The sequence below is a fragment of the Abramis brama genome (genome assembly GCF_963993115.1).
Source record: "Abramis brama genome assembly, chromosome: 9".
NCBI classification, from domain to species: Eukaryota; Metazoa; Chordata; class Actinopteri; order Cypriniformes; family Leuciscidae; genus Abramis; species Abramis brama.
In genome coordinates, this window is record NC_139971.1 from 11,883,869 (window position 1) to 11,898,282 (window position 14,414).

At 39.1% G+C, this 14,414-nt stretch overlaps 1 protein-coding gene across 2 annotated transcripts in view; it reads left to right on the top strand.

Moving 5' to 3' along the window:
• Positions 1-14,414, top strand: part of kiaa1549lb (KIAA1549-like b) — a 182,164-nt gene that overhangs the window by 28,943 nt on the left and 138,807 nt on the right. For both annotated transcript variants that reach the window (XM_084124747.1, XM_084124748.1), the window contains exon 2: positions 10,142-10,483. In XM_084124747.1, coding sequence (XP_083980873.1) covers positions 10,142-10,483 — 342 coding nt within the window. The remainder of the gene's footprint in view (positions 1-10,141; positions 10,484-14,414) is intronic.

A 14,414-nucleotide genomic window follows, 5' to 3' on the forward strand; every position in this document is an offset into this window, starting at 1 on the left:
TTAGACTGTTCCATAGAAGAATTGTGTTGTCATTTATAAATGACGAGGTCCCATAGAGGGTTAGCATATCAATTATTATTATTATTATAATAATTTATGAACGTGTATAGTCATGTTTTGTAATTGATTAACTAATAACTTTTAAATGACTTCTAACTGAACATCATTATAAAGTGTTACCCAGTGAAGGTTTGCATATTTTAAAATAAAATATTATTTTCAAATTGATTAATTCACATCTAGACCTAGAATTTCTTTTACCGTTCTAATTTCTGTTTTCTTTACTCATTGAAATCCCTTTTAATTTGTCAAGTTTGATAATAATAATTATAATAATAAACAGTTAAATAAACAATTTATTTTGATGGTCCTCCAAAATACATTCTACTGATTATAAGTAACTTTGCAAGTCAACTTATCCTACGAACCTATAATAATCTCTAAATATAACAGTATTCTAATGAGAATTAGTTGACATGTATTTTTTGGAAATCCATGTTGAAAAATAAATATAAGCCTTTCTCATCCCCAGCGCTTATGTTAGTTATTGTTATTACATGGCTTGGTTGAATTCTAATGTAGAATGCGGTCAGACCGCTGCTAAGTATAACACACCGTTGCCATGAAAAACAGAGCATTACTATGGACGCAGGATTCTAACCGCAGAGATGGAACGGACTATTTTCTTTAGCGTAAGCAAAACAATCATTTTTAAATCAATAAACTCTTTTTTAAATCAATATTTTGTGTCAAATTATTGATTTATTTGGTAGGTAGCCATGTAATAAGCGGGATAATGTAGAGTGAGGCGGCTGTTATCGAATACAACCCCTTCAGGCTGATTCAAGACCCCTCCCAGCCTGTCGGGGTTGTATTCGCTATAACAACCGCCTCGCTTTCCATTATCCCTTACTTATTACATTATTACATTTTAGTTGTTCATTTTCATTTACATTTTGTTCAGCCAATAACTCTAATATAATAACCAATAACTTTGTAATAAAATTCTGAAAAGTTGCAAATGTGCCAGTTGTCACATCCACCGTCTGTCTTCCTCATCTGTCTCGGCACTACACTCCCCACAATCCTCCTTGGCGCACACCTGCACTCACTCTCCTAAGTAGTAATCACCGTCACCTGGATCCCATCACCAGCTCACCTTTATATTCAGCACTCAGTCACTCACTCTTGGTCTGGTCTCGTCATACCATGACACACAGACTCTCTACATCACCTACCTGCATACCTACCGTTCCCAATCCTCTTCAGCCCGTCTTCCGTCCATCTTCTGAGGATTGTCATCATCTGCATCTGCAAGAGAGAGAGAGACTTGGTTATCATTCAGTTAAGCCTCATACAATTACAGTGAGGAAAATAAGTATTTGAACACCCTGCTATTTTGCAAGTTCTCCCACTTGGAAATCATGGAGGGGTCTGAAATTGTCATCGTAGGTGCATGTCCACTGTGAGAGACATAATCTAAAAAAAAAAATCCAGAAATCACAATATATGATTTTTTAACTATTTATTTGTATGATACAGCTGCAAATAAGTATTTGAACACCTGTCTATCAGCTAGAATTCTGACCCTCAAAGACCTGTTAGTCTGCCTTTAAAATGTCCACCTCCACTCCATTTATTATCCTAAATTAGATGCACCTGTTTGAGGTCGTTAGCTGCATAAAGACACCTGTCCACCCCATACAATCAGTAAGAATCCAACTACTAACATGGCCAAGACCAAAGAGCTGTCCAAAGACACTAGAGACAAAATTGTACACCTCCACAAGGCTGGAAAAGGCTACGGGGAAATTGCCAAGCAGCTGGGTGAAAAAAGGTCCACTGTTGGAGCAATCATTAGAAAATGGAAGAAGCTAAACATGACTGTCAATCTCCCTCGGACTGGGGCTCCATGCAAGATCTCACCTCGTGGGGTCTCAATGATCCTAAGAAAGGTGAGAAATCAGCCCAGAACTACACGGGAGGAGCTGGTCAATGACCTGAAAAGAGCTGGGACCACCGTTTCCAAGGTTACTGTTGGTAATACACTAAGACGTCATGGTTTGAAATCATGCATGGCACGGAAGGTTCCCCTGCTTAAACCAGCACATGTCAAGGCCCGTCTTAAGTTTGCCAATGACCATTTGGATGATCCAGAGGAGTCATGGGAGAAAGTCATGTGGTCAGATGAGACCAAAATAGAACTTTTTGGTCATAATTCCACTAAACGTGTTTGGAGGAAGAAGAATGATGAGTACCATCCCTACTGTGAAGCATGGGGGTGGTAGCATCATGCTTTGGGGGTGTTTTTCTGCACATGGGACAGGGCGACTGCACTGTATTAAGGAGAGGATGACCGGGGCCATGTATTGCGAGATTTTGGGGAACAACCTCCTTCCCTCAGTTAGAGCATTGAAGATGGGTCGAGGCTGGGTCTTCCAACATGACGAAGACCCGAAGCACACAGCCAGGATAACCAAGGAGTGGCTCTGTAAGAAGCATATCAAGGTTCTGGCGTGGCCTAGCCAGTCTCCAGACCTAAACCCAATAGAGAATCTTTGGAGGGAGCTCAAACTCCGTGTTTCTCAGCGACAGCCCAGAAACCTGACTGATCTAGAGAAGATCTGTGTGGAGGAGTGGGCCAAAATCCCTCCTGCAGTGTGTGCAAACCTGGTGAAAAACTACAGGAAACGTTTGACCTCTGTAATTGCAAACAAAGGCTACTGTACCAAATATTAACATTTTCTCAGGTGTTCAAATACTTATTTGCAGCTGTATCATACAAATAAATAGTTAAAAAATCATACATTGTGATTTCTGGATTTTTTTTTTTAGATTATGTCTCTCACAGTGGACATGCACCTACGATGACAATTTCAGACCCCTCCATGATTTCTAAGTGGGAGAACTTGCAAAATAGCAGGGTGTTCAAATACTTATTTTCCTCACTGTATCTACTTCCTGTTTACTCACCTTTCACGCTGTATCCGATCCATTCTGCTATTAAAATATCAAACTTACCATCTTGTCTGCTTCGTTTGTGCAAACCTGACACCAGTATGTTATTTAGGCGTGTATGAATATTAAAAACTACAGGCCTATGAAATAAATAAATAAATAAATAAATAAATACTGTGGTTGGCTTATAGAAGTTGCTTTCTGCTAAATGGCAATTTAAGCACAGAAATATCAATCATATTGTCAGGTGCGTTTATCCCAGTAGTCATGCTGTCTTTAGTCTCACACTCTCTTCCCTTTAAGTCACACTAGGCTGCTTCAGTTTTATTATGGTGACAGTTCTTTAACCCTCTGATGCTTGGTGTCCACTAGAGTTGGAGGTCTTTGAAAAACATACAGTAAGAGTGTCATGTCCAACTTTGGCCTTTACTCATAAATCTGTATTACTGTCCTTTTTTATATGACATTGTTTTTAATTTATGACATTCACCAAATTCTTCCTATCTTCATTTATCTTTTATTGATATATATATATATATATATATATACAGTGAGGAAAATAAGTATTTGAACACCCTGCTATTTTGCAAGTTCTCCCACTTAGAAATCATGGAGGGGTCTGAAATTGTCATCGTAGGTGCATGTCCACTGTGAGAGACATAATCTAAAAAAAAAAAATCCAGCTGCTTGGCAATTACCCCGTAGCCCTTTCCAGCCTTGTGGAGGTGTACAATTTTGTCTCTAGTGTCTTTGGACAGCTCTTTGGTCTTGGCCATGTTAGTAGTTGGATTCTTACTGATTGTATGGGGTGGACAGGTGTCTTTATGCAGCTAACGACCTCAAACAGGTGCATCTAATTTAGGATAATAAATGGAGTGGAGGTGGACATTTTAAAGGCAGACTAACAGGTCTTTGAGGGTCAGAATTCTAGCTGATAGACAGGTGTTCAAATACTTATTTGCAGCTGTATCATACAAATAAATAGTTAAAAAATCATATATTGTGATTTCTGGATTTTTTTTTTTAGATTATGTCTCTCACAGTGGACATGCACCTACGATGACAATTTCAGACCCCTCCATGATTTCCAAGTGGGAGAACTTGCAAAATAGCAGGGTGTTCAAATACTTATTTTCCTCACTGTATATATATATATATATATATATAATTTTTTTTTTTTTTTTTAATGTTAAGCCAGAACATAATTATATTATATATATTCTGAAAATATGTGATTTTGGAAAAAGGAAAAAATAAATGAAAGATTCCTCTGCGTCTCCGTGATGATGATATTAATGGGTGTTTAATGGCATTGTTGACTCAGTTGAAGTTATTGTTCAGCACTAATTCTGTGTGTGTGTGTGTTTGAGAGAGAGACAGAAAACAGTATTTTCAGTATACTAACTCTTTTGGCTACGTCTAAATTAATCCGGATACATTTGAAAATGGTGTTTTCATTTTAAAACGCTCTCCATCCACACTAGTGTTTTCAGGCATGTTCCAACGTTTCAGTGTGGATGAGAAACTTTTGGAAAATGCCTGAAAACGCTAAATTCGCCTTACTGCGCATGCGTAAAACACTCTAAAACAAAAGCTCACTAAGATGATACAGACGGAAAAATAAATAATAAAGTTATCGCGCAATTCTTCTGACGGGATAATTTTATTTAGCAAAATATCTCACCATTCACTGATGCGTCCAAGTCACACTCAGTCACCATGTTAGACCATGTTTGGTCTAAAACGCAACTGGGGCCCGTTCTTCATACGTTGCTTAAAGGTTGTATCAGTGATTTCAGGCCCCCCCAAAAAAAGATCACATTCATCTAATCTTTCCTAACGATCCGCTAGCTGTCCGCCCCATAAGCATGCCGTCAAAAAAACGCGTCTCTGTAGGCAGCCTAGGCTCCGAGATCTGCACACAAAAGCAATTGGTTTCACCAACCACTCAAAACCAAAACAAATAGTGTTCCCACCAATCACTGACAGGGGGAGGGTGTTGTGAGGTTTTGAGCCAGCTTCTTCTTCAGCTCCGACTTCGCGTGCAGCCGTGCACGAGCACAAAACCTCACAACACCCTCCCCCTGTCGGTGATTGGTTGGAACACTATTTGTTTTGGTTTTGAGTGTACATAAGAGTCTTTAGAGACAGAGGAGACATAGGCCTACAGGTGGGCAGTGTATAGCCAACTTTTCCTTTTTATTTGTTGCATGAGGCATGTGTCTAATATCTCTTGTTGCAGGCACTTGACCACTGACTTTTCTTTACAAAGAACAATTGAAATAAAACTCAAGGAACTAAGCATATTTGTCTTTTATTAAACATTTAATGAAAAGTGGGTTTTTTTTGGCAATGTTGTGTAATATGGCACATACAACGTCACAGGTCCTGTCAGGTGTGCAACCCTCAGACTTTTCAGACACTGAAATCTTCCCTTTAGTTAGCCAAAGTTCATTTCATTGTGTGCCCTTGTCCTGGCTAGAGCTGCATTGTAACTGGTTTGGGTCAGGGAATGGGGTCATAAAACACCTGTCTGCAGGCAGGAACATGTCATAATCACCTATGAAAAAATGCAGTTCTGTTAGGATCAGCATAAGTGTATGTAATACAGTGAGCTTGATATTTAATTGTGGAACTTTCCTTACCACTTTCAAATAATGTGCATAAATGTGAATCTCTGAAAATTCTTAAGTCATGCACAGATCCTGGCCATTTTGCTTTCACATTTGTGATATGGAAGATTTTAGTCAACTGCCATTTTTTTATTTTTTTTTATTATTACTAATCTGGAATATTAAGAATCACAATAGTAACTGGGCTGCACATTTACATTGTGAACCCCCTTTCTGTTCACATAATCCCCTTCTTTGAGGCCTTGATGGCAGTCTATGGTCTAGCCTATAGTCTATACCAATCACGTTAGTGAAGCCTGAGTAACATATACTGTAATCGGCATGGTCATGATTGCATGATCTTCATAAAAAATTATGATAGCCTAAAAAAAAAAACTGCTTTAAAAAAAAACTGCTTTACAACATTGGGTCTTAAGTGGCTTGGAAATGCCACAAAAAAAAAAACTGTTTTTTAAACCTAAAAGCGCCAGGTAAACGCCGAATGACACGACAGACAGCACTTTCCATCAAGTTCTCCGCATCTCCAATAGTGTAAAGGAAAGAGCCACTCGCAAATAATCTTAGGGCAATGCAAACAGTTTGTGCTGTAGTTAAAGCCTGACTCCGACAAGTCGAAAATAAATGTGCGTTTCCAACAAATTAATAATATAAACGACAATCTCACGAGTCACAAGAAAAAATATATATCTCAGAAAGTGCACTATCGCGCTGCGCTGGACTTCCCGTATCACCTCCGCTTATAAAGCCGGGATCTAATCCTGTTAACATGAAATAAGCCTGCTCCCGAGCAGGTTTAAGCTTGCGCACCTGTTGCTATGACAGCAAGTCCAGGATGAGCGTTGAAGAACCAAACAATCCAAGATCATGCCAAATCGCCAACAATCAAATCCACCTAACTGAGTTAGCGACGTACGAAGAACGGGCCCCTGGTCTCATATCATGTATTACCGCAGGACAGCAAATGTGAGTAAATTTTCTGTAATCTTTGCAGGACTGTGATGTGAAGAGTGTGCAAAGTAACATATTTTAGCAACAGTGTGAAAGTGAATAGCACATAACGGGCACAATACCGGTATAAACATGAATATCTATTGGTAAAATATGCGTCACATGACTAAACTTACGTCATAGTTTTTAAATACCTCTGTTTTGACAGTCCACACTGCAACGTGAAAACGGCATTTTCAAATTTATCCACTTTGGAGAGCGTTTTCAAAAAGCTTTGTTTTCATTAATAAAAACAGAGTCCTCAGTGTGGACGGAAGGTCAAAACGGAGAGAAAAAGATGCGTTTTCAAACGATAACGTATTAGTGTGGACAAGGCCTTAGTGGGCAGACAGAACAGGTTTAACTGGAGGAGAAAACAGTTCAAGTTTCAATGCTTCTGTAATGTGTATATTCTGTTATGTTCAGTTTGAGTCGTGCTTTGTTTCTGTTACCTGCCTGCCTGCCTGAATTCTCATTAATCTCCTTGATTAGTCATTCTGTTCAGCTGTTTCCTAATTAGTTCCTTCTGTTTGTTCCATGTATTTAAACCCTGAGTTCTCCTTAGTTCTTTGTCTGTTCTTGTTTGTGATAATTTGGTTGTATCTCTCTATTTTCTCCGGAGCTTTTGTCAATAAAAACTGTTTATTTGATTCACCTTCTATACACAATCAACCTGTAACTGAAGAACGGACCTAAACAGTTCAGTTTTGCAGCATTTTCTTCCCCCTTTTTTTTTTCTTTTTTTTCTTTTCTTTTTTTTTCTCCATGGACCTGCCTGCTATACATCTTCTGTGTCTGGAGCAGGGAGACCGTTCACTGGAAAACCACACCTGGGACTTCATCCATCTAACATGCCAAATGCACTACCTGGTCTGCTGGAAGGCATGCCTTAGACCGCTTGCTCAGGCTGGTGTGGTAAAAGAAACAGTCTAAAACATGCCTTCCAGCGGACAGTCCAAAGGCGGATTTCGTTGCTTTTGTGGATTCGGTGCTGGTGAACAGCAATTCAGCATTCACTGTCGGCTCCGCTGAAGATGACAACTTAACCAGCCCCACTCCTGCACATCCAGAGACCAGCCAACCACACCCCGCGAGCTGCACGGGACATTCACCAGATCCCACCGCAGACTGTGGAGATCAGCCTGCCGCGATGGACGAGCCCGAGCCCGCAAAGGGGAAGGAAAAGGACATCGCCCCGGAGCCTGAGCCGCATGGAGAGTCTGACCAGGTGCGTGAGCCTGCAACACCGTGCATCTTTGAAGGAAGGGCTTGTGGAGTTCAAAGGCTTGGAGGGAAGTCCCGCCCACAACCCTGCCGCTATATGGCCTTATTATTTGGCCCTAAATTTCCTGGTTCTCCTACCCCCGCTGGTCCCGCCCAGCCCTGAATTTCCTGGTACCCCTCTGGTTCTGCCCAGCCCTGAATCTCCTGTTTCCCTGCTGCTTCTACCCAGCCTCCCTCTCTCACCTCCTCTGACAGTCAGCTCCACAGCTCCGCCCAGTAAGGACGTTCCCCTGGCTGTGCTTCAAGCCTACGAGCCCATCACTTCACATGCGGCCTGTTGGCTCCCCCTTGGCTCTTCCCTCCCTGAGTTCTCCTTAGTTCTTTGTCCGTTCTGTTTTGTGATAGTTTGGTTGTAATTCCGTATGTTCTCCAGAACTTTTGTTATTCAGTTTATTTGATTCACCTTCGTCATGCAATTCATATACACAATCAACCTGCAAAGGCCCATTCATTGCACAATTTGGACATTTTTGATACGTAATGACTTCAAGCAGATAGAATGGGAGTGCAATGATTTGGACTAAAATATACATTTTGTATAATGTATATTAAAAAAAAAATCTATTATTTATGTTATATTACTATTTATGTTTATGAGTGAATGTGTTTCTCCTACGTTCAGTTAACAAACTTTATTTAGGGATTGTAACTTAAAAAGCAATAGATTTTTGTTTTGTTTTTAACGTAATAGTTATATTTTATCCCTTTTTATGCTCATAATTTATAGCACATATTTACGTGGACACATTCACTATGTTTTCACAGCATTCAATTTGCACATTGTTTGGAGCACAACATTGGGCAGGATGAGGAACTACATATATTATAATGAAATACAGAAAATAGAATTTGGTGTGCATTATGAAAAGAAAACTGAACATTTATCCCGCTTCGTAGAAAATACAGAGACATAGGCTTATTTCTTATATCACCATTCAGCCTAAAAACACAGAGATGTTATACATGTTATATCACAACTCTTATTGGCATGTTATTGTGTTTATTAACTAATCAATGCTGCAATTTTACAGAATTTCTGTCAGTAATTTCTGCCATTATTGCATGCTACAGAGGAACATGTCAATTCAGCATGGAGTATGAAGCAGTTCATTTTGCTAGAGTCATGTATTCATAAAGAACTACTTTACACAGTCTGAAGAATATGTAGGGCTTGCATTTTCCTGTGAATGAATTATACTGGCCTCAAGATATTGAGCAGAGCGACGGGTGGAACTGGTAAAGTAATTGTGGATCGCTGCCAGTAAAAATCCTTTGAAGAGTCTCTGTTCAGTCACCATATAAATTAGAATTTTATATCAGCTTTACATCTTGTAGCATCTACTCTATGGTGACACACATACTCTACCCAATGTTTCATATTCTGACCAAAATTAGGTTTCATTATTATTTATCTAAAGCTAATGTATAGGTGTTAAAATATTGACACAAAATATTGCTAATAACTATACCAACTAGCTACATATGTTAGCTTAGCTATATGTCAACTAGTAAGTTAGATATTTGTAGGTTTATTACATTTTAAGTGTGCTTGTGTAAATGCTATAAATACTTTGTCTTAGCATTCTCTGCAATGATATTGGCTGTAGTTTGTAGTCTTGCGGTACATAGACAGATACGTTTGGACGCAAGTTTTGGCCGTGCCTATCCGTTTGAAGACAAGGAAGAGTGTTAGAGAAACATGTTTTTGAAAAAAGTGATTATTTTTGAAATTTTGTGATTAGTGATCCATAAATTCTCTTTAATTAAATTAATGCATTTTGCATGCATACATTTTTGTTTTGGTTAAATTCAACATGCTGGTATGTAATATTACTCCTAATATAACTCTTGATATGTAAAATCACAAATATATTGACTATCATAAAATTTTTGAAACAGTGGTTCCAAACTAATTGGAGCTGAGAAAGTTCTGTATAAATTATGACTGATTAACATATTTTATTTGTTTTTTTTATGATGGAATTTTGGGCAATGTACAATTTCTAGCCTCATGTTACACCACTTAGATCTTTATATGAGACTTGTAAAGCTTTGAGGATCAGCATATTTATTGGTGTTTTGAAAAGTCTTTTCTATTGTAAAAAGTTTGTTGAGAGCTGTAATTTCGAGTGCCTTAATCTCACCAAGGAAACTCTTTCTGAATTGAAAATTACAGCATGGAAAAGTTTTCCTCAAAATGAACAAACTGTGATATGTGTAAATAGGAGGATTGAACTGCCTTGGGATACATTTATATAATTCTCTTTTTCTCTTTTCAGATGACTTGAGTCGTGAAGCCTCTGGATCATTTCTGGATGTGGGCACTTCACCCTCCTCAACCCATTTGTTGAGTGGCTTCCTTATGACAGACAGGAATCCTGCCTCCATAATCCAATCAGAGTCCACAGGCTTGTCAAAGGGAACCAGAGAACAACCAGCATTTTCCTCCATACTTGCATTACATGCCAGCACAGCCCAAAAGCCTCCCGAATACCCATTGGAAATTGTTGTGCGTGACAACAAAACACACCAATGGCTTTCAAACGGGTCTTTGGAGAGAGTGGAGTCTTCATTTACTCCTCCATTTTCTGTGCTGGTCAGCAATCAATCCTCCAGCTCAGGTTTGTTTCTCTGCATGCTGCTTGAGACTAATTCTCTCAACCTGCCATTACTATATCTTACACTTAATGCAGCTGTCACTGAGGTTACACGGACTAGTCAATCAGGGATACGTTTCCCAAAAGCATTGTTAGACACTTATGGTTGCAAGTTCCGTTGTTACCAACATAGTTCAACGATTCAGTGTTTCCCAAAACCATAATCCCAACTAACATTCGCAAACAGCATTGAAAACTTACGTGGCTGGAACTTCAGCTCTCAACATGTGGTTAGAAGCATAGTTTCTTGTATGGAAGTAAAATAATGACAAATGTTTTTGAATCAAAAAAGCTTGTTGAATTGGACTACATAAACTAAAAATATTGCATTAACCCTGCTTGCATTTTAATACATTGTATTTTTAAGGCTTGCATTTTTATGGGCTGAAATTCAACATGGTTGTATATTTAAGCTGTGAATATTTCAATTCAAAACATTTCACACACGTTTTCATTCTTAAAAATTAAATAATCCATATTCACCGTTCAGATTTCACTTCCAAAATATTCATTCTGTTTAAAAATACAAATACAAATTTCGACAGAAAATTCAACATTTGACATCCGGGAATGGCAGGAATATCAGCAGATTGCCGATTGATAATCTCCATAGCTGTTAGTCGACCTCACCAGCAGGTGGTGCAAGCGGCTGTTGACGAAGAAAACTATAGAGCAACGGGTGAGAGAGTCATTCATTCATAAAAATAGATTTACAGAAATGGAGCAAGCAGTAAGTATTTGTGATGATTATCAGGGCCAGTATATATTTGGAAAAGCTGGTAAAGACACAAAAGTTGTGAAACATTTAAGTCTTCACAGTTAGTTTTGCACATGTAAGCAGCTCTACCGTGAATGAGATTATAATGTTATTCCCCCGATGCTGATGTACAGATAAAAAGTTAAATCTGAGGTAGTAGACATATATTTATCTCAGTTGTTTAGTTTTCTTTACTTTATATTGCGGCACTGTGCTGCAGAACTGGGGATTCCCTCAAAAGGTCATTCTCCAGGATCCCCCTGCGGCCAGGACACTCAACGCTTAATGGACTAATACAGTTATATAAAAGTCCAAACTCACACCTTATTGGGGATGTAGGCTATACTAGATATAGGAACAGGCAAGCGGACTCAGAATATGAATGTAACGCGCAAAGTTTCACGCTAAGCGATTCCCAGTGAAATATTGGAATAAAGTTGGCTTGACAATGGATTTTCGATATTCACACATTTAGGGACCGTCTCTTAAGTTACATATGACATTGGTACACGTTTCTAACTTCAATAACATTAGAAGAGAATGACTTGCAATCATAAAACCAACTATAAATTGTTCATGTAGGTGTCAGGCATGATGCACACTTTTTAGATAGTTGATATTAAAATAAATATGAGATCATGTGGTATTCCTACTGAAAAAATAGCAATATTTACACAGGATTTGACAGTTTATTTTATTAAATATCAAAGATCTAAAAAGTGTGCATCATGCCTGGCACCTACATGAATAATTTACAGTTGGTTTTATGACTGCAAGTCATTCTCTTCAAATGCTATTGAAGTTAGAAACGTGTACCAATGTCATATGTAACTTTAGAGGCGTATAGTTTTCTTCGTCAACAGGCGCTTGCACCACCTGCTGGTGAGGTCGACTAACAGCTATGGAGATTATCAATCGGTAATCTACTTATATTCCTGCCGTTCCCAGGTGTCAAATGTTGAATTTTCTGTCGAATTTGAACCACTGAATTTGTGGAAGTGAATTTGTAAAGCGAAATAAAATGGACTGAAAATTGCAAATATTATAGGTATTTTTAAACAGAATGAATATTTTGGAAGTGAAATCTGAAAGGTGAATATGGATTATTAAACGTTTTAATAATAAAAACGTGTGTGAAATGTTTTGAATTGAAATATTCACATCTTAAATATACAACCATGTTGAATTTCAGCCCATAAAAATGCAAGCCCTAAAAATACAATGCATTAAAATGCAAGCAGGGTTAATGCAATACATATTTTTTCAAGTAGTGCAATTATACAAGCTTTTTTTGTTTCAAAAACATTTGTCATTACTTCCATATTCTTGTTTTTATGACATATGACATCATTAATTCTGTAATTTACTTACCATCATGTCTTTCCAGATATTTTACTGGTTAGCAGACAGGTTACTTACTTTTTTAAGTTAACAACAATCATTTTTTCATTGAGAAGCACAGTGCACAGTGCAGTGAGCACCATACAAGGAAGAAGAAACTGCACACAAACTGGTTCTCATTCATTGGCTCTTCATTGGTTCTCATGTCTATCATCAACACAGGATATGTAAATGTTGAACAATATTTGAGAATGTCTTGACTACTATTGTCACCTCCGTTCCCTGATAAAGGGAACAAGACATAGTGTCTATGTAGTGACAAGGGGTCATACTTGGGAGCCCCAAACACCTCTGATACTTTGAGAAAAGGCCAATGGAAATTGGCGATTGGAATTTACATACTTAAATGTATTGTAAATGTAGTGACATTTGGGGTCTCGATGAAAACACACAACAACAAGCTGAACCATGCTACAAGGTTTTAACAGTGCAGATGTTGGCAATGTTGGCTGGGTAACAAGTGCACTCGAAACATTGTAACCTTCCCAACGCCCCACGTAAGCCATGTAGTCCTTCATACCACGTGGTGGCAGAAAGAACAGTACTTTGAGTAGGCCACTTCAGCCAGTCTTTTGACCATCCCCCCCCCCCAAACCCCCCCCCCGCACCTTTAAAAAAAGTGCATGTTATCACCTCAGAGAGGGGAAAGGTGCTGTGTGCAAGCAGTACACCCGGCCAGTTGTCCACAGCTTACTTGCTCGTACCTGACAAAAATGGCTCAACCGGGAGATTGTAAAATCTCGCAAAGGTATTAGGTGTCACCCAGCCTGCCGCTTTGCAGATGTCTTTTGCAGATGTCTGCTAAAGCCCAGGAGGGTGCAACACTCCTCATAGAGTGTGCTTGTACTCCAAAAGGGTACCGCACACCTGTGCCTGGTATGCCAAGGCAATGGAATCCACAAACCAGCGGACCAAACTCTGTTTGGAAACAGCTTTCTCTTTCTGCTGTCCTCCAAAACAGACAAAGAGCTGCTCAGAGCTTCTAAAACTCTCCATGTGGTCCAAGTAAACACGCAGGGCGCGTACTGGACACAGCAAAGTTAAATACCCTGAATAATCAAATATCTAAATTAACACATAACCAATATTTATGGTTCATTCCTAATTAAAAACACAGTCTGAATTGAAATATATTAAGCACAGAGCTAACGTAAAATTGAAACTAAATTCTAATAAAATAAGTGAATTTCAGGAGTGCTTAAAAGATCAAACACGCATTATATCTTCGCTCATACTGTTTGATTTTGTCGTTGGGCCAACGGGTGGTCCTTACACCTGCCACAGAGGTAAAGAAGATGCCATTGAACCTGGACGGGCACCTGGTAAGCTGAGTCATATAGCTGAATCTTACTGTCCTGATGAGGCAGCGCGACGGATCAGGAAGCGCTAGCCAGGCCTCCAAACTGTACATTTTTGACATACCTGCTTTAGGGAACCGAAGCGGAGCATTGACCGCCATGTCGGGAAGCTGTGCATCGTGATCCTGTGGCTGTGTTTGTACAGGAACACCTACCATGCTCTGTAAACCCCAACCGGAACCGGTTGGTGAGGGGTGAAAAAGCTGCGTGTCCTCGGAATGCTCCACACTCACCTGTGCAGGACTTTGTGTGTGTCACGGCCGGACATGGGGAGGCGACAATCTCGCGTCCAACATGTTTGGGCTACAGACTGTGCAACCCAGGGATTGAGGAAGCTACTCTTTCTTTGAAAATGAGGGTCAAACAAAAAGAAAAGGAA